The 22,433-nt window shown below is 34.2% G+C and overlaps 1 protein-coding gene across 1 annotated transcript in view; it reads right to left on the reverse strand.

Annotated features, from left to right (window-relative positions):
- MYO16 (myosin XVI) overlaps window positions 1–22,433 on the reverse strand; it is an 871,975-nt gene that overhangs the window by 394,047 nt on the left and 455,495 nt on the right. The window contains exons 16-17 of the mRNA XM_069094125.1: window positions 13,343–13,490; window positions 8,075–8,095 (exon numbers count right to left, since the gene is read on the reverse strand). Coding sequence (XP_068950226.1) covers window positions 8,075–8,095; window positions 13,343–13,490 — 169 coding nt within the window. The remainder of the gene's footprint in view (window positions 1–8,074; window positions 8,096–13,342; window positions 13,491–22,433) is intronic.

The following is a 22,433-nucleotide window of genomic DNA, read 5'->3' on the forward strand; positions in this document are numbered from 1 at the left end:
TTTTATTTTTTTCCTAATCTTCATTTGGCCAAAGAAGTTCATGTATGTATGTATGTATATATACATATATATATATATATATGTATGTATAATACACCTAACCATTAGGGATGCAGTTGGAACAAATACAACTTTAAGCACCTCTTTCAAAAGGAGAGCTAGGTATCCTTATCCATAGGGAATACAAAGGGGTGGGAGGAATCATCGGATCAGAGACCTAGAGCAAGAATGGCCCTTAAAGGCAATCTAGTTTAAATATTTAAAAACTTTCAAGATAATTGGTTTGGTGAAATGGGAAATGTTTGATAATTTTAATTAAGGAAAGAATCTCATCAAACACAACTTACTTGTTTTGCCATCCATAGTACCACAATGTGGTTATTTCTCCCCTTGTGTCTGAAAAGGGCCAAGCAATATACTGTCCATTTAAGGGAAGAAAGGCAACCCTCTGGTATTGTTATAAACTCTCTAAGTGGAAGGGGTCCTTAGGTTCTCTACATTTTAGAGTGTCATGGTTCCCCCTGCCAATTTGGGTAAACTTATGACCTCCTCAGAATAATGTTGTTAAATGTATAAAATAAAATATCACATGCCTAAACTTTTAGTGTAGTGTTAAGCACTAAGACTTGGGACATTCTATGCATAAGATTTCAAAGGAAACCAATTATTGAAATAAAGATATCAAAATATACATTCATATACATACAGACATATATGTATATCTCACACACTCATACATACACACACATTTAAACTTCATGGAGGCTAGGTAGGAATCTTTGACTTCTTAGGGAGTGAGGGAACTATTCGGTGCTCCCAACCTGGAAGTCAGGGACTAGAAGTATGGTCTTTGGGTGCTTCCTAATTTTTGTTTTACCTTCCTTCTTTCTTATCCCAAGATATGTCCCAAATCAATTAATCAAAGAGTATTTATCAAGCATCTGCTATTATTCAGGCATTGCACTAGTTGAGGATAATACAAAGATGAAAATGAAATATCCCCTGTCCTCAAGGAGTTCATATTCCATGGGAGAATTCAACAATAACAATAACAAAAAAAACTGAAGGTAATTTATCATTACTGTCATCAGCAAAAGATTAATTGTTCAATCTTAGGTAGTTAGGTGGAGTAATGAATAGAGTGTTAGATGCAGAGTCAACAAGACTTGAGTTTGAATCCTCTTTCAGATACTTCATAGCTAGGTGACTGGACACATCACTTCATTTTTCTTAGCCTCAATTCCCTCATATGTAAAGTCCATTCAAGAGGACCTAGCTCACAAACCAGCTGTGAGAATGAAACAAGATGATATATACAAAGCACAGTCAAACTTAAATATATTATATCAATGATAGCTGTTATTATTGCTGTCTATTATTATTATCAAACACACAACACATGAAATAGACTGTTCTAGGCACTGGTCAAGTGTTTGTGGGGGATTTTGATAATGATTGAACTTGACAATTTATTGTTTGTTTGTTTGCTTTGTTTGCCTGGGAGAGAAGACTTCACAGTGCATTGGGAAGAATATCAAATTGGGTAGGAGTGAAAAGCGCCAGCTCTTCTATTTATTCTCCAGGATCTTGAGCAAGTCAATGCCTCAGTATCTTCATCTATATAATGTGTTTGGATCAGATGATATTTAAGATCCCTTTCAAGTCTAACAGTATAGTAATTATGAAAACTGATTATCTAGTGAAAGTCATTCAAATATTTCCATGTTGAGTAGATTTGCCATGAGGTCTATCATTAAAATCTCAGGCCTGAATATTGCCTTTATTTGCATCTGAAAAATACAGAGGAGCCGAGTTGAGACTATGAGAAAGTTAAGAGTTGGAGAAAGTTGAATTCTCGAGTACAGAGCAAAGAAGGGAAGATAGAATTCACATAATGACTGAGGAAAATCATCTTGGTTGGCAGATGGAGGAAGGAAGATCAAGAAATGAGAATGGAAAATTAAAGTTAGGTAGGTCAAAAATCATCAGAGAACGAATGACAACTTTGTCATTTGAAACTGGTTTCTTTTTCTTTTGTAGTAACTTAGAAAATATCAGTCATGAGGCAGGAATTGTGTAGACTCCAGGTTTGGCTGCTCTGAGGAGGTATATTGATACTGTTTGCTTTTTTTTTTTTTTTTTACAACAGAATCATTTACCAATATACTGAGCTTTCCAATCTATATTGAATCCCACTCCCTCCCAATGACAGCTAGTTAAGCAAAACAATTAGATTCATTCCTCATCTCATTCCTGAACTAAGCTTCCCTCCCCCATTCTGCCTCCTCAACAAAGGAGGAAGCCATACTTCAACATCTGTCCTATGGAACTAATATTGGTCATTGATTTAAATAGGATTTTAGCTGTTTTTAACTGGATTTATATTATTAGCATCATTGTGCTTATTCTAAAGAGCTTTAAAAGCACAGAGTAATTTAAAAGTATAGCATATGATGTATATTCAATATTATTTAGATTTTTTCTTAAATATATCATTTTATCTAGAATTGGAAGGGGTATCAAAATCAATCTCTTCTAATCTCTGCATTTTGAAGAACAGTAACTTGGGTTTCATTGCCAAAGGCTACACAAGCATTAATTGACGTAGCCAGGTTCCAAATTCAGATTCAGTGACTCCAAATTCAAACCTCTTTTCACTACATTATAATGCCTATTATTATACAACTTTGGAATAAAATTCCACTAAACCACTTTTAAGAAGAGGATATACCCTGTGGCAGAAAAACTCTCCACAACTTTTACATTATTTCATAAACCTAAATGTAATGCTGTTATTCCGTGTCCCTATCTCTGTGACTTGATGAATAGACTAACGTGAACCTACAGAGAGCACTCTCTTGGCATACTACAAGACTCTGTGCTCAACCCAGTGCTATTCAACATTTTTAGTAATGATTTTGATAAAGACAGAAGGCACCATAATACAGTGGAATGGACACATAGCACAGTTCTAGAAGACATGGTTTTGAATCCCAGATCTGGCCTTTTTTATCCATTAGATTGTAGAGAAGTCATTTAGCTTCTCTGAGGCCATTCCTCTTCTCTAAAATGAGCAGAGTAATAGTTGAACTGGTTATCTCACATAACCATGGGTTTCAAACATTGCATATGCTGACAACTTGGTGCATATCTCTTTTGGTCTGGCTTAATAATTACTATTTTGCTCTTTAGAAACTGGTAAAATGGAAGGCTCGTCATTTTGGGGAGATAACAGTGGTAAATCTGGAAATGAATGTGATAGAAAAACTAAAGGCATCAATAAAATAACTTAAAACTGTAACATTATTAACCCTCAATAAAAGAAACAAAAAAGCCGAAACAAGAGGAGAGAGGAGAGAGAGAGAGAGAGAGAGAGAGAGAGAGAGAGAGAGAGAGAGAGAGAGAGAGAGAGAGAGAGAGAGATATTGTAGGGGAGTTTGTTAGTGATCAGTTTCAGTTAAATTGTGGGACTAGAAGCCACATTATAAAGGACTGAAAATGAGTAAGTGAATGGTGAGGAAAAGGAGGCAATGACTACAAATAATAATTTTTAAGCTTTTGGCAATAAAAGACACAGAAAACATAGGATGATAGATTGAACAGAGTCAAGGAAAGTGTGTGTGTGTGTGTGTGTGTGTGTGTGTGTGTGTGTGATTTATAGATTAGAAGACACAAATTCATTTGTGGGCAACAGGAAATATCAGATATTTGGGTCAAGTGAAAGAATTCAGGCGTTTATCGTAGAAATACATTAGTTATATATGAATATTTGAAAGACTGTCATGCATTTGGGTAATGTCAAAAGAGGGAAAAAGAGAAAAAAATAGTGGAGTGGGGGTATATTACTGATCTCCTGGACAAAAGGCAAAATTAGATGAGCAATTTGTGGAACAGATCATAAACCTTGTTCAGAAACGTGGAAGTGTAGTTTTGGGATGCTTTCATGAGTGTGGTATTTCCTGGTTCATATACTCTTCCGAAAGGAGAGCAGCTAATAAATGTATGATTTCCCTTAATGTTAAATTTATTCTTCAAAAGCCTGAGAGATACAGGGAAACTTTTTCTTACATTCAATCTAATTCTAACCTAAAAGAAAAAATACTAGCACACATTTACCTAGTACTTTTCAAAATGTTTTACCTACATTATGACATTTTATCCTCACAACATCCTGTAAGGTAGGTGCTACTTTTTGGCCCATTTTGCAAATAAGGGAAATGGTATTTAGAGAGGTAAAGTGCCTTGACCAGCAACAGTAAATATGTAAAATTTCTCAGGCTGGTTTTCCTGGATCTAAATTCATCTCTTTAAACACTATACCATGATCCTTCTAAAATAATTCATGAAATAAGAAGGAAAAAAAGGTAGCTGTTGTCTATTATACATCTTAAAGTTGGAGCAGATTTCAAAGAGTTCAGAGAAAAATTAGGTAGGGTTCAGTGACCTAAAAGTTGGATCAAATGGAAAGGGAATCTCTCAAGAATTGAACTCTTATCAGAACAAAGAGAATTGCCTGGAGACATTGATGTGAATACAAAGGAAACCCATGGGTTAACTTAGATGTTTAAAGTAAATGCATAGAAGATGAAAACGAGGACAATGGGCAATTAAATGAGGATGACAGCAAAAAGATATTACAGTACAGTGTGATAATTATCTTAGAATTCTAAAGCTCATAATGAGTTGAGACCCATAATGTAGGCTAAGTATATCCCCTACCCCACACACACACCAAAAAAAACCTGACAACCTTGGTATTTTTGTTTTGTTAACAGTTATGCTGGGGGTAAAAGAAAGGTCAAGAGAGAAAGACTGTAATAGACAGAAACAAAGAAAAAGATATAGAAAGACAGAGAGAGAGACAGAGAGAGACAGAGAAAGACAGAGAGAGAGAGAGAGATAGAGAGAGAGAGAGAGAGTGAGGGAGAGACAGAGGGGGGAGAGAGAGCTGGGGAGAGAAGAGAGAGGAGAGATGGGGAGAAAGAAACAAAGAGAGAAGGGAGGGGAGGAGAAAGGAAAGTTGAGGTGAAAGGAATATTGATAATGTCAGTGAGAGGGCTAAACTCCTGCTTTCCTTCAATTTTCTCTTACGAGAAGAATGAATGATCAATCAACAGGAAACAAAGAACAAAAATGGAAACCAAATGATATCAATGATCAAATCAATGATCAAATTGACATTTCATTGACCTTGATGAGTTCACCTCATCAGGCTAAGATGAATTGTGTAAGTCTTAGAGAGCTAAGAATATTTAGATGTATTTGCTGAGATACTAATACAGACTATGAAAGATCTTAGAGCATGAGGTAGATGCTGCAGGACCTTTGAGGGCAAACACATGTTCTTTCTTCATGGAAGAGGGTAGAGTAAGTGAGTATTAATAGGTTGAGAGTAATAGTACTCAGAATTAGAGAGTTAACAATATTTGTAAGCTCTGTACTGGTCATATTGGCAGTGCTCTTTCCAATGACAGGCAACACATTTTAAGAAAGAAACAGAAAAGTCAAAAGATGAAGGGGCTGGAAAATATTAAAAATGAAGATTTGTGGCAGGAACTAAGGATTGTTAGTCAGAAAAAGTGAAGATTTAGTGGAGGCATAATAGATGTCTTCAAGGATCTGATAAATGGTGTGTCAAGAATGGATTAAATCTCTGATGTTTGGCCCTGAGGGGACAAAGCTAGCAGCCTATTGGTGAAATTTGCAGATATATGGATTCGGGTTCAAGGAAAGGAAAAAATTCCAAGTAATTAGTGTTGTTCAAAAGTTAAATAGGAGAAAGTGTTTTTCCCTTTTTTGTCAGTCTTCAAATACAGACTAATTGAGCAGGTATTTCAGAATAATGTTTAAAAAAATAAAGATTCTAAAGATTGAGGTGGAGAGTAAACGCACACAAGGCTTGGCAGATGGTCTTCTACCATGAAGGCAGAAGAGGTTTATGGTATTTGAGGAGCCTCTAATAGTCCAGTTTGGCAGGATCTGAAGTTATGATGAGTAATATTAAATAAACATATAAAGGTACATTGCAGTTAGATTCTGGAGCACCTTAAATTTCAAGGTAAAGAGTTTGATTTTATCCTAGAGACAATAATGGGGAGTCCCTGAAGGTCTTTGTTCAAGGGAGTGATGTAGTCACATCTTTACCTTACGAAGATTATCTTGGCTTTTGGGCAAAGCTTGGATTTGAAGAAGAGGAAAAGTGAAGGACTAATTGGAGAAAGACTGGAAAAAAGGACAATAATTAGAATACTATTGTAGTAGTTTAGATAAAAGCTAGTGTATTACTTTGAGGAGCAGTAGGTGGCATAGTAGATAAAATGCCAGTCCTGGGTTCAGGAAGAACCATCTTCCTGAGTTCAAATGTGACGGCGGAGACTGCAGACTCTTACTAGGTGTATGGCACTGGTCATATCACTTAACCTTATTTTGCTCAGTTTCCTCATCTGTAAAATTAACTAGAGAAGGACATAGCAAACCACTCCAGTATCTTTGCCAAGAAAACCTCAAATGGGGTTGAGTTGGACATGACTGAAATGACTGAACAACAGCATGTTGTTTTAGTATTTATAATCTGTCATGAATTTCATTTAACGGATACATTAAACAAAACAACAATGAATCTCTTTTAAAAAATCTTTAACAAAAAATTTAGTGATTTCTACCTATTATAGGAACTTATGATTCCTTTTCAGAGCCATTGAAATTCTACTCCTGATACATCCTCATAAGAATTTTCCTATTTTGGGGGCGGTTAGGTGGCACAGTGAGTAGAGCACTGGCCCTGGAGGGCTTGAGTTCAAATCCAGCCTCAGACACTTAACACATACTAGTTGTGTGACCTTGGGCAAGTCACTTAACCCCAATGGTCCTACCTTCTCCACCTCCAAAAATTAAAGAATTTTCCTCTTCTGGCTACAAAACAATGTCATGAATTTGTCATTTCCCAATCAGTATCATTTTAGGTCCTCTAATTCTATTTATCCATATACAAACATATATAAAAATTTATATCTACTGTATATAATTTGAGGTAATATATATTCTATATAATATGTGTACAGACAGGGAGAAAGAAGGGTGAGAGAGAGAGGTATATATACATATATATCAGATAAAATATGGTAGTCAAAAACTATGAGGAACTAAACAATGGCCTTTGAATTGTATTCATCAACCTCACAAAATGATTTTATACCATTAGCAACATTGGGTTTGGACCACCTAGCTAGTTAGCAAAATTGAGGTGCTTAGAATGTATTTATTTGACTTGTCAAAAGTCATGACAAAGAATTAGATCTAGAGCTGAAAGACAGAGGAGATATGCTTTAGTCTGTCAGGGGTGGGAAACCTGCTGCCTCAAGGCCCCGTGTGACCCTCTAGGTCCTCAAGTATGGCCCTTTGACTGAATCCAAACTTCACAGAACAAATCCCCTTAATAAAAGAATTTGTTCTGTAAAACTTGGACTCAGTCAAAAGGCTGTATCCAAGGACCTAGAAGGCCAAATGTAGCCTTGGGGTTGCAGGTTCCTCACTGTCGGGCTAGCTGTTTCTTTTAACGGATGAAGAAATTGATGTTGATAGAAGAAAAGTAACTTGCCCAAAACTACAGAGGTAATAATAAGTAATAGATATGATATTGAAACCCAAATCATAGAATCAAAGGTCATAGATTTGGAGGAGGAAGAGATGTTAGAAGCCAGCCAGGACTGATGGGACTCTCTTCAGGATTATTACAGCAGTCAATTCTCAGTTTCTTATGCATACTGATTAACATTCTGTTGATTCAAGTCCAACTTCCTAATTTTAAAGATGAAATCATTAAGACCCAGAGAGGTCAGGTGACCAATCCAAGGTTATAAGGAGTAAATGGAAGAGTCAGGATGTGAATCCAATTCTTCTGACTCAGAATCTAGTATCTTTCCAATGCACTACTTTGCTTACCTTGGGGGATGCATTGAGAAGTCTCCGGCATATTTGGGAGTTAACCTAGACTCTTAATTCCACAGCAAGTACTCTTTATCCTACATTGAAATGCAGTGCTTTGACTGTTAATCATGTGTTTATACATCCTTACGTCATGGTTTGACCTAGGTACCTGAATAGCAGCCTGTCACATAAATTGCAAATTCTTAGTAATTTGTACTTAGTACATAGAGTGGGAACTGAATACCAGTAGCCTACAACCACCCACAACTCTGCTTCCTGACAGTGTACCATTGAAATGTGCCTACTGGATGCATGGTAATAGTCCAACGTCTTTTAGAACTTCAACATATTAAAATTCAGTAGGGTTATTAGAGTTAATAGAGTCTGTTAGATTCCAAATTGTCATGATACCATGTGGTGGAAGCCTGACAAAATAGATTGTATCACAAGAATCTGCTTCAAGAATTGTCCCTTAATATGATAAAACATCAAAACACCTAAGAATCAATTTATCTTATTCTCAACTTACAACAAAAACAAAAACTCTGTGAACTAAAAAATTTTGAACTTCAATATTTAAATTTTAAGTTCTATTTTTTCTGAGCATTGCTTAATAACATGTCCACAGTAAATTACTATCTCTTTTTTTCAAATATGTTGCAATATCACCATTCAAGAATACATTCAGTTGCTGGCACAATTTCAAGTTTGACTAGTTAAAATATGAAGTAAAGAAGCTACATATTGCATATAAGAAAGGGAACTGCACCAAAAATCCTGGGAAATAACCAATGCCATGAACTAATACCTATGGACTTTAAGATGTGCCCTTTATTAATTTACTGCATGAAACATTTTTCCTCTTAAATATAACACTCATATTGAAAATACTGTCTGTTAAAGTCCTGCCTCATCATAGCATGGAGGTGACTTTGCTTTCTCAAAGGTTTTAGGAGTGCAACATAAACTTTGGCTGATTCTATCAAAATGTAAAGTCATTTGACTACAGGCCCAGCCAGAGCCTATGTGTTTTGTCCAAAGATTGGGTCAGGAATCCGATTATAACGTTGATGAACCATGGTGTAGTTCCTCATATGTTCTATGATCAGGCTTCTCTATTTATATCTATGTATGGGTACACATATTTTACATACATATGTGATATGTTACAAGTATAGATTAGTGTACATATATTTATGTATATACTAGTGTACATATACATATATTGTGTATATATTTTCCACATATGTATATTGTATGATGCCATTTAGGAGAATAAAATGACATGTTCAGAGGAATAAATTTGTGTGTATATATATGCATACATATAATGCACACATATCTAATGCATAGAATATATGTCCATACATACACATATATATATATTCAAACTTATAGAGGAATTATGATACATCCTTCCAAAGAGAATACTCTATCCAAACCAAACCACAGATCACTGAAGACTTTAAGTATCCCAAACTTAGTTGAGAATCAACTGTCACTAAATTTAAACTCAAATTGGCTTTTGCTGTGATAGGTATTCTTTTAGACAGCAATCATGAGTGCAAATAAGTAGTGACTCAGAGTTTCCTTTTATCATAACAGAGGGTGAGACACAGTTCACACAAAGAAAATCAACCTGAAGCTGGCTTTCAGCTTATTTAAAAAATATGGGAAATTGAAATAGTCTTATCTTTCACAGCTAATACTGAAATCAATCCCATCATGAGACAGCACAAGGGTGAATGAATCATTTCTTTGGACGTCTGTGCCAGCCTGTCTCAAAACTAAAGGATCCTAAACCCCTAGATCTATTTTAAAAAGATATAGTGGAAAGTATTCTGGATTTGAAATTAAAGGCCTTATGCTGAAATCCTCAAAATCCGGTCTATGCCATTTAGAACCTGTATGACCTTGGGAAGCCCATTCTCTGAGCCTCAGTTTCCTCATATGTAAAGAGAGGTGGTTAGACCAGATGACCTAAAAAGTACTTCCAGCTCTAATTCTATGATCTGAAGATGGAAAAGAGGAAAGAAATAGCTGCATTCCTAGTAATTTCTGGTTTCGTGAACATAACCAGGTTGTTTATCTGTATTTCTTAAAACTAGGAGAGTATATCCCTATTCACTCATAACAAAATAGAGAAGGAAAAATAAACATTTAGAAAACTGAAATAGAAATTGAGAACTGAGAACAGAAATTTCTGAAATGAATGGTATTCACGGTCCTAAGACTTGACTTTGTGGAGAGGAAGGACACCTACTGGAAGTCTAGGTAGAAGCAGTGGTACTGTTCTTTACTTAACAATTATATAGGTAGGTCACAAGATGGAAGGAGCTGGAAGGAGCCTAAGAGATCATCTAATTGTACCCTGGCCTTTAACAGAAGGGGAAACTGATAGGAAGCAAAGATAACAATTAATTCGTTGTTTGTTTGTTTTTTTTTTTAGTGAATGTCAGTCCTGTAGTTCATTATGAGTCAGGTAACTGCCCCACCTACCAGGCAAACGGCACATAGTTTCAAAGAATTGTGTGTAATGGGCTGCAGTCTATCACACAACAAGACTACATAAATTGTTCTTCAGCAAAATCCAAATGGAGCAGATATTATTGCAATGTTACAATAAGAAAGGCGTATCAGAGTCATGAATGCATTTTAAAATCCAAAGACAATCAACTGAATACAAGTTGATATAAATCATTTTGACAGTAGAGTAAAATAAATAAATGAAATGCAGTGGTGGTTTTTATCTTTATAATTTTTTAAAGCAGATATTATCTTCTACAATTATTTCTCACCTTTGTAGAGGTAGAAAAATAATGGAATACATGAGTATTGTGGCTGCCCGGAAAATATTTTATTTACAGGTTTGAGAAACTGCTAAGTTATGTGGTTTCTGTTCCTTTATCTGTTTTAAATTAAGACATCAACAAGATTCATTGAATAAAGCACAAAAATAATAATTTTGAATGAAATAGTCCTTTACTAACAATATTGTTCTTGCCTTGGACATAGTACATACTTCATAAATGCTTGCTAATTTAATGGGCAACACTCTTGGACAAAATAAGTCCTGGCTTCTACTGTGACATGGGATAACATACAGTCATATACAATTGTTCATTTTCCCTTAATAGCTGAGGTACTGAATAGAGATCAGTGGAATGAGAGGTTAAATGTATTAATGTCTGGGATTCATCCAGCTGAGCACAAAACAATTTCAAGAAAGCATATCATTTAACATATTCAATCTGTAAACCAAGAAGAGATCTCTGGACAAATTAAAGTCCCAGTGTTATGTGATTTTGGCAAATTTCATCTCTACTACCCAGGTAAAACCTTTAATTACCAGTACAAGATCTCATTCAGCCCAATTAATCCTGGCAAAAATTTGCTGAGAAAAGCATTATTCTCCAAATGTTTAGGTATAATTTACTTCTGAAGCTAAAGATGGGGTATGTAGATATGCTGAGGAAGAGAACTTTGTCCTTTTTTGGACGCTTATGAGATTTTTGATGAGATAATGGCTTTGTTCATGGGGACTGAATAATTCAAGATTTTGCTGAGGGTTTTCCTGTGGGGACCCTTGGTAAAGTACCTCTCACTGTTTCAGTTTTTGAATATGCTTAGTAACTCCAAACTATGTTGTGAAAGAGAAATAAATGGAATGATCAGAGATAAATAAATTAATAATCATGCTTCCCCACACCCAGACTATTAAAAAAATCTAGCTGAGCCACAAAATAGATTGGGGTTCAACTGGGGGAGAGGGATTTTATTTTAAAATGTTATGTACTTCCCTCTATTTGTGTAGAAATATGGATATTTCTTATACAAAAACAAAACACAAATGAATACTTATATAATATATTTGGTGGTTGCCTATCAAAAATATTAGGAAGCTATGACTAATGAAAAGTTTTATTTATTTATTGATGGATTCTTAGTTCTAAACTTGTCTCTGGAATTTTTTTAGCTGTATGGCCTTAACTAAGTCATTTTGCTTTTCTAGGGCTTAGATTCCTCTTCGGTAAAATAAGATCTTGTACTATCAATCAAGTAATCAATCAAATACGAGCATTTTTTAATGCATAGTTCCATGTGCTAGACACTGTGATGATTGCTAGAGATACTAAGAAAAATTGTCATGAAGATTATACTTAAATGTGGGAGGCAACATACACATAAATAGATATTTACAAGATATATACATAGTAAATGAAAAATTACCTTAGTGGAGAAAATACTAGAATGGGGTAGGTGAATAAATCTAGAAAGTAACAATATAGGGAGGTATAGAAAAAAGGGGGCAGCTAGGTGGCACAGTGGATAGAGTTTTGGGCATGGAGTCAGAATCCAAATCTGACCTCAGACACTTACTAGCTGTGTGACCCTGAGCAAGTCATTGAACCCTATTTGGCTCAGTTCTTTATTTGTAAAATGAGATGGAAATGGAAAACCACTTCGGCATCTTTGCTGAGAAAACCCTAAATGGGGTTACAGAAAGTCAGATATGACTGAAATGACCCAAAAACAACAACTAGAAAGCATGATAAATTTTTCTTGTCTCTTTTCCTATTCCACTCCTTTGTGAAACCCTGTGAAAGAAAATCATTGCAGGACTTCTATATTAACATATGGCTTATCTTCAGCATATAAAATTAACCTCTTAAATTTGAAGTTGATTTAAGTTCAAATTGGTTATGGTTTTTATATTCACTCTTTCAATCAGTAAGGAATTTTTCTAGAACTCTATTGTTGAATGCTCCTTCATTCTCATCTCACCCTACATTGTATCGACATAACAAAGTATGTCATGACCCCACTCTCTTCCACCCCCACATAGAATACAAGCTCTCTGGAGTTAGAGTCTGTGTCAATTTTTTAAAAATCATTTTACTTTCAGTGCCTTCTTAGTATGGTGTCTGTTACATATTATGCCAATGATAAAATTTACAGAATTGTGTCAAATTCTTCCTCAGTAAGGATATATTCACCACATTGAAGGACTGCTGAAAATTTGAAATTAATCACTAGTAGTTAATACAATAATGAAAGGAAGCACATCCATATATTTTCTCTTAATCTCTCTGATCTTCATAATAGTAAGAATGAATTTTTTGACTTGTTAGGTTTCAAAATATATGATTGAATCTTTCTAAAACACAAACTCTATCATTTCTTTATTTCCAGTCAAACTTAGAAAAATATAAATGTATGCATAATCATGAGGTTTGAAGAAACTCAGATTTTAAATTAAAACTAGATTTATGGTAAATTATAATAGCTTATATCTGTTCATTTTAGTTCATTTTCCTATTCTCATACAATCCAAAGCTATTTTTAGAAAAAATAAAATTTGTAATCAAAATCCAAAAACTGCTATTAATTACTTTGGTAAGGCTTAGCCACTTACCTGTGTGCAGATAAGTTATTAAGGCGAAGACTATATTTTTCTTCAGCAGTCAGCCCATCCATTAACAAGTAGAAAATAAGAAAATTGCTCTGGCTGAGAGGTTGAGAAACAAGCCGGTTCTTCTCTAGCATATAAGTATAAATCCTGGCTGGTTTGGAAAAATAGAGACACAATTTATTCATCTAATTTTCATGAATGTTACTTATTCTTGTGATGCTTGTGTTACATGGGCTCATTCTATTTGCCTATATAGTCCTTTAAGATAAAATATCACAGAAAATTTAAATCTGAGAGGATGTTCCCCATAGAGCACTGCCACTGAATGCAGAAATAAAGACTTTCCTTATTTTGTGCATTATTTTTTTTAATATGGAAGTGTTCTCTGTATTGAAGAGGGATGTTTTTGGAGGTTATTCAACAAATACCATGGAAAATAAAACCCCACAAAATGAAATGGAAGGTATTATTCCTTTGCTGTCCAGAATACTTGAAGAAAACTTTTTGTAGCAAATGAAGAAGTAGATTGTATTTCATAAGATATCCTGAGGCACAAAAGAATATATTTGGAGACTCCCAAGTCCCCTGAAACCAAACAAAGACTACATAGTCATGCAACTGCATTATCTTCATGTAATGGCAGAAAAAAACAATTGATCAATTTCTTCAATAATAATAAAGTTTTGGATAAAAAGAAGCATGCCACATAGATATATAAATTGAGATAGCTATTTGTAGGGGCTTTAGGGAAACTATTCTTGTAGCCTACTCCCTCCCCTCCCCCGCCACACACACACCTAAATCAAAATTGGCATGGGGAACTCTCATTGACAAAAGTCCTTATATTGAAGCAAATCAGCAGGTGCTCTACAATGAATGTTATTAGAGGGGTACCTAGGGGTATTCAAAGTTCCAGGGATTTGTCTAGTCACACAGACAACACAAATTATAGATTAGACTTTAACTAAAGTCTTCTTTACTGTGATGCTGGCTCTCTGTTTCACTACAAAAAGCTACCTCTCATTTTCTAGCTACACCTCATATTTTATTTAATATAACCCTAAAAGTAGCCAGCACTGATCACAATGGAGGTAAAACAAAAGGAAGTAAAATCTCACATAAGGGAACACTGATACAAATTACTTTCAATTCAGCAGGTTGGTAAACCAAGACAAATCATGTTCACATAGTGACCTTGTTTTATGCTGACACAATCATTGAAGACGTTATAGCCCAAGAAATGCCAAAATGTGTATTAAAAGTCTCTTTAATCCTCAGAAATTATTTAGGCCCTAATTTCTAAAATGGTTTATGATTATACTTTTATACTTCTGCTGTCAATAATGTTAATAAATCTCTTTGAACAACTATTTCTTCAGCTTTTTGCTATTAATGATTAGTAGTAAGAAATAAGATGATTAATCTGCATTAGTTTAAGTGAATGATAGAGGTCTTCTGATACACAGCCAAGATTCCCCCCCACAGACAATATTTTTTTTTTACTGGATGACAAGTCTCTGAAAGGCAAACAGCCTTAATTATCTATCACAACTGAGCTATAAACAGGACCCAACTTAAATAATTTATTAATTATTACTTATATTTATAGTAGTTAACTCATTTGTGATTTGACCATAAGATGTAGGCTAAGAACAAGTTCCATCTTTTGGACTGAATTTGCTGTTAGGAAATACTCAGGTCAAGCAAAAAAGTCAAAGTGAGATTAAGCATATTGAACAGGGTCCTCATAAGAGGAATTTGTACAAGTACCTTCCTTTTTCACTGAGCAAAAAAAAATTCCTCAAAAACATAACTCTGGATGTCACCAAAAGAAGAAGATTCATTCTCTCTCTGTCTCTGTCCCTGTCTCCTTTTTCAAATTTGCCAGAAAATGACCATTATTAAGGTACCATAGTTGTATTAAAATTAAAGTATATGGGTAGAAAATCAGAAAATGAAGTAGTAGTATGCTTCAAAAATATTCTTTTTCCATTTTGTAATTGCCATTTTATCTGAGGGGATTTTCAAATACAATGTCAGATATTAAGTTTTATTTTCTTTTTGATTTTTGAACAAACCCATTGCTGAATGCATTTTCCCCATTATAATTTTTATTATATTAATGATATTAATTCTTCAGATAAACCAGAATAAAAGAGTATAAAACTCTTTTCCTATTAACCTCAGACACATATGCAATGAGGTTCCTTAATTGAGTCATCACCCCTCCTTTTCATCAAGGAAAGGAACAGGGAGGTGAGAGTGGAAGGCTTAGTGGGGTAGCCCTCATGATTATCACACTTCTACACTCAGGGATACAAATGACACTTCCACATGCTGATTCTATAATATGTGTAAGCTTTATTTAAAGCAGCATTCAAAATTAATCAAACTCCACCCCATAGAGCTACTTCAAAACCTTCCATTTGAATTAGAAAAAAAAAATGTAATTAGTAATCATCCTTGTTAGCTCATCTCCAGCAGGGAGAAAAATTGCTAAGGATTAACAGCTTTCTGTTTCAAAAACTATCTTAATGGACATTTTGCATTCTAAAAATGTAAAATAAAATAAACTGCCAGGGGAACCAAACATTCTTCCAGAAGGAAATGCCTTTTTTCCTATATGGCTGAAATGAAATTGTAATAATTGAGGGAAGGTAATTGGTTTCTAAGTTAAAGAGGCACCTGGGATTTTTCAATTCCAAGTGTGTCCATTGACAAGATGAACATTTCTTTTTACTAATAACTTGACCTGAAAGACTTTGAATTTAAAAAAATGAAGACTTTCAACATAATTCTTCTAAACTGTGTTTTTTTTGTGGTGTGAACAAACATTATATGTGATATAAATGACTTTTTGCATAGAAAGATATCCTGTAAGGAATTTTTTAGACTAAGCATGGTTATTTTTCAATTTAAATTAAAAATAAAAAAGGAAAGTACAAATATATGTACACATATATGTACATACATTATATATGCATATCTACACACAGTTTATATACACACATATAGATATAGGTATACATGCTCCCTAAAATGTGTTTCAATGTCCTCAAGAGCTCCAGCATTACCTTTTAACTTTTCCCAATATCCATTGTGCTCCCATGACTTCAACCTCTTACAAAAATTTAATTTGTACATTTTCTTTCTCCACATAATAAAAGCTAAGTAAAATTTTGTCAATTGATTAATAGTGACCAGTTTCTTATTCCTGTGTTCCAATATCCTCTAATTCCTTTGTCTCATTCATGAGTGAAATGATTTGGTATAGTTGAAACTGCATTGGGTTTGGGGTCAGTTGGTTTTCTAATTAAAATGGTTGGACAGAGGTTCCCAATCTTATTTGGTCACCCACTTTAAAAAAATTACTCAGTGATCCCCTGGAAATCTTTCTGTTAACACTTTAGTTTTTTAAATTCATATCTTTTCAAAATATATAAAATATATTTTTTAAAAATGATACACCTTAAATTTAATAATTTGTTTTAAATTTGGATGTTTTTCCTGAATTGAAACTTTGATGATTCCATATTGAATCATGTAATTTTATAGTATATAGTATAGTATTCTAAACAACACACACATATTTCTGCCATGCATGCTGGACTTCCCAACAATGTGGGGCATGCTTGTCTGCCAACACTTGCTTGTTAAGACATGTCAGCAGACTTGACCACAAATTAATTCTAACTTGCATTTTGTGTGTTTATTTAGAAAATAATGTAATCACTACAACTTAAACTCTGTTACGAAACAGATGAAACATGTAGGAATTTTTTTTTGTTAATTTTCTACTCTTCTTTCCTTATGCTCTCATTCTCCCCTTATTTTTATTTAATGTCCCTCAATTGTATCTGGGGCTACTACTACTCCCCTGGATCATTCCAGCACCCCTCAGGGGGTGATATCTCCCACTTTGGGAACATATGGACTAGATAATTGTTAAGTCTCTTACACTGTAACATTCCATGACTCTCTCATTCTATTATTACTTCTATCACTTGGTAACCCTAAGAATTTTTGATAAGTCATACAACTTCCCTAAAACTCAGTTTCTTCATCATTAAAATGTGGATAATAAGAATCTTCTTGTGGCTCTTCATCCCAGGTCTGTTGTAAAAAGAAGGGGAACACCACCATGGCTGTCCTACCTTCTCCTTGGGAGAAACTCAGGTATTAGCCTTATTTAGGAGCATCAAAGCTTGAAGTGGTCTTGTGATGCTTGCTGAGCATGACCCAAGGCAGTATTGGCAAAGGTACTATTTCAATAGCAATAACATTTGATAGGGCTTGGAGGTGAACAGGATGAAAACTCTTTTACCTTAACAAGAATGTTTCCTATGGTAATGACATGAACTTACTACATGGGGTAAGCACAGTATTAACAAGAAAGTAGTTGGCTCTATTGATTAGTTATTGTCAGTAGAAGTGGCCAAGCACCAAGCAACAATATTGTGATTAAAATCACTACAATTGCTTGGCATTCTTCAATATTTAAAAAGATGAGCTTAAATCCATATAACAACTTACTTACTACTTGATAAAGCTTTATTGTGGCTGAATGACTATGGAAGTGGGCCCACAGAGAAGCTATCCTATTAGAAGCTGCAAGAAGGGCCAGGTGACTAGGGAGAAATTTGGAGGTTACAAAAATATAAAATGATGATTTAAAAAATTGCAACACTTAAATTTTTGTGTGTGCATGTTGACAGCACATGCCTTCTTTCAGCAGGCTAGAAACAACTCAGTTCAGTATCTGATTAGCAAGAATATTTAATTAAAGTGTAAAGCTATTTTAATAACATTTAATAATATTTTAATAACACCCACCTGTGAGCCACTATAGTAACTAATTCTCCCTCTTGCCTAACTAAATTTACTCTAATTGCTTTTTAAAATGCATTTTATTGACTGGGTCTTCCTAGTTTGCCTTGACTGGAAGTACAGGGGTTACTCACAGGCTCACTTCTACTATTGCTTGGCAGAGTAATTATGATCGACTCCATTTACAACCTGGGCTGAATTGTCCCTCCTTAGGCAACTTGGTGATCTCCTTCTAACCCTGCTTGAGGCTCACCCTATTGATGCCAGACTTGGTAGAGAAACCTATTTTATTTATCCCACTGATGTTTATAACTCCAAAGCTAAAGAGATCTGCCAACCTCAGTCTCCTGGGTAGCCTGGATTACAGAGGCAAACCACTATGCTCAGCTTCTAATTACCTCTTGTTTTATTTTCATACATAGTATAATAAAAAGAATGCTAGACATTGAGTCAAGTGACCTTGGTTCAAATCTTATTTCTAACACAAGCAATTTGTTTGGCTTTCATCAAATCATTTAAAACCTTTGGACCTTAGTTCCTCATCAGTAAAATGAGGTGGCCTTTATGGCCTCTAGTGACCCTTCGGTCACTGTGATACTATGACAATTCAAAGTTTATTTGAGGGCATGTTTTGTGCTTCTTGCCCTGGGTACCATATTGACTGATTATAGCTTTGGTTCTATTTAAAATAAATTGTCCCCACCAAGTATTCAAATGGCTTAAACATCAATAAATAAAAGCCTGAGTAGGCTATAAATTCCATGTCTACAACTTCAGATGGAATTGAATTTATTCATTTATTTATATTTTAAAGCAATCGGGGTTAAGTAACTTGCTCAAGGTTACACGGCCAGTTATTTCTGGGTGTGGTGCTAAGTATCTGAGCCCAGATTTGATCCCCAGGTCATCCCGACACCGGAGCCGGTGATTTTACTCACTGAGCCACCTGGCCACCCCTAAGCAATTGGGGTTAAGTAACTTGCTCAACAGCCAGGTGTTTCTGGGTGGGTGCTAAGTGTCTGAGCCCGGGATTCGATCCCCAGGTCATCCTGACACTGGAACCAGTGCTCTTACATGCTGTGCTACCTGGCCGCCCCATGGAATTGAATTTAAATAAATATTTAAGGTAACTTTCTTTTTTAATTTAAATCATTTATAAAGAAAGCTTCCAAAGCTTCTACCTTTGAATCTTAACCTGATAATATTCGGTGTTATTGATAAATTGAATGTGTATTATTATATAGGGAAAGTGTTAAGAAACATGTGGAGGAATTTCTTGTACTTATTGTGTTTTTACTTAATTTTCAGAAACTTCCTAAACTTGTGTTAGAAAAACCTGAGACAAAGTGGATATGCTCTGTTAAAAAAAATGAACAAAACCTGTATTTTAAGGATGTTAATAAAAGGTAAAGGTAAAAAAATGAGGCATTTACTAAGTTTGATGAAAGAATGGAATAACAATTGAACCTGAGATTTCATTAACATTGAGGACTTTCAGATGAAGAAACTTCCTCTACCAATGCAGGTGAGCATCTTCTTTGCAATTAATTGGCTCTGTCATTGACAGGTCAAGTAAATTGTCCATAGTAACACAGTCAGTAAGTATTGGAATTGGAACTTGAATCCAGGTTTTACTGACTTAAAGTCCACACCTGTCTACTATGTCAGTTAGGAAAGAGAAAGGAAAAGGAGAAATGACAAGGTTTATTAAAGGAAACAGAATATTAAAAATAAGAAATAAGAAAATGATAGACAAGAGAAAGCATTGACCATAAAAGATTTGTCATACACACACACACACACACACACACACATATATATATATATATATATCCATTTAAGTCTCTTTGCAAAGAAAACCACAAATGTAGTCACATAAAAGTTGGACACAATTGAAACACACACACACACACACACACACACATACAGCGTGACTCTACAAAGCATGTTTGAATATGACTATTTGTCTGGTTTTTTTTAACTCTAAGTTTTGGGGGACAATTTACACATATATTTATACCATGGACTCCAAAGTGGCTATAGTAATAATATTGAAGAGAATAAAACTTGATTTTATAGGCAGAGAGTTTGAACTAATGCCATTTATTATCTAACAGAATGTTTACCTTACCTCAAGAAGCAGAATACAAAAATCACTCCTTAGAACTGACCAAAAGTATTATAATAGCTGCGTAATTTGTTTATTGTTTGTAATAGTTTAAAAATTCCACAAAGATGTATTAAGTGTCTACAAAAGACATTGTGCTAGGGGTATACCAAAATTTTATAAAAAATCACACAGTCTCCGCAATAATGGTGTTTGTATTCTCCTGAATTCTACTTGGGTAAAGGGGAAGATGGCAGATATCATATTTATGTAGCAAAATTCCATCAGACAATCATGATTATGTTTTTGGGTTTTGTTTTAATTAGATAAAGAACTAGCTCATTTTCTCTTATATCTCCTATCCACATCAATTTAGTTCAGAGCTATAATTGCATTTATTCATTGTCACAGTAAATAAAGCCTTTTGGGGGATTAAAAGTGCTATTGAGTCATATCACTTGGCAATTTATTTGTAGTTATTAGAGCACACCATGCTAGAGTCATCAAATAGAACATTAGAGTTTTAAGAGACTTTGGAAAACATCTAGTCTAAAATCTTCTCTCAAACATAAATCCTTTCTACATCATCTCTGGAAAGTGATCACCACATATATGTTGGAACAATTTTAGTGATGGGGAACACACTATAATAGCTCTACACACATATACTCAGAACTCTTTAATAGCTAAGTCTATTATCTCTATATCTATGCCTATTAGAGGAAGTATACTATCAGGAACATTTGATTCAAGTCCTGTTTGACACACACTGCCCACATGACCTTTAGTCACTGGAATTTTCAGTTGCCCAGGCAACTTCAGGACTATAAGATGCAGAGAAGGTGCCTATTCTTACTATATTATGCTTGTGATATTGATTTTATAGATTATTTTCTATCTATATTTTATATTTATAGATTAATATTTTATAGATATATAAACTGATATAAATATTCTGAATATATGTGCATATAATTATTATCACCACCAACAAACAAATTAATTAGCTATCATAATACTTTTTGTCAGCTCTAATATCTGTGTAGTGGTTCTTAAATTCCATTTTTTTAGGTAAGGAAAGAAATTCTGTTGATCAGAAAAATAAATGGCATCAATTCAAGTCCTCTGTCTACAAAATCAGTTTTTATTTTGCTTTTTTCTCTTTCATGTTACTCTATTAAATTAATTTTGGAGGTAATTGTATAAATGTATATGTAAAATCCTCCTTTAAAACAGAGAAAAAAAAACTGTAGCCAAGTAGCCACATTCAAAATTGCTTTGGAAGGTTAGCAAAATACATCAATTATGTTAAATATATATCTACATATATATGTATATTTGTATTTTCATAGATATATAGTTCTTTTCCTGATAAATTTTATTTAGAAAAGAAAAATAAATTATTAATGCTACTCTGAGGAAAAGGAATCATTTAAGTTTCAGTTCATTCGGGAAAATTAAAAAAAATGAGATTAGCTAGAAAAGACTTTTGCTGTCTAAAGACTCTACCTAGAATTAGTCAGAAGTGGTAGTGGTCAGTACAAAATTAACCTTATAACGACCAGATATTATCCATTTTTAATGATATGTCTTGATGGAGGATGGAATGGATTCTATAGAAGACCCAGGGCATTATACAAGCTGGCCACTCTACAGAAGCCAAACTAAAGCTAGAAAGAAACTGAATCCATATACCTATTTTTCTTGAAATAGAATCATTCTTAAAGTGGGAATTCCATATCTCATTCCTACCATAGAACATATTTAGGAAAAAGGACCCCAGAATTTTCCTTAGGAACCCATTTGAAGATTTCCCTAATTTTCAGAGTTTTTTTTAAACTAGTTTCTCAAATGTTTATTCTTTAAGACACAATTACATTCAGAACATGAATCCATTGATTTGCCAGTGTTCTTTCTGCAACACTGCAACTGAAAAAAGAACTAGAATTAGTTAGAAGACCTCTTCATATTGAAGGACTAAGACTCAGTAATTAGATTTTTTAGTAGTCACTCTTCCAAAATTACATTTTTATGTCTATAATAAGCAATTGTAATTATGCTATGGTTTATATGCAAATAACTGGACCAAGTTTCTCTAAATAGTTTTATTAGAGTAAGTTGTATATTCCTTTCTTAAATTACATTTATAGTATTATGTAT

This window comes from Petaurus breviceps, unplaced genomic scaffold (assembly GCF_028583685.1).
Source record: "Petaurus breviceps papuanus isolate PSGF00001 unplaced genomic scaffold, PetGlider_PUasm1.0 214, whole genome shotgun sequence".
In the NCBI taxonomy this organism is placed as follows: domain Eukaryota; kingdom Metazoa; phylum Chordata; class Mammalia; order Diprotodontia; family Petauridae; genus Petaurus; species Petaurus breviceps.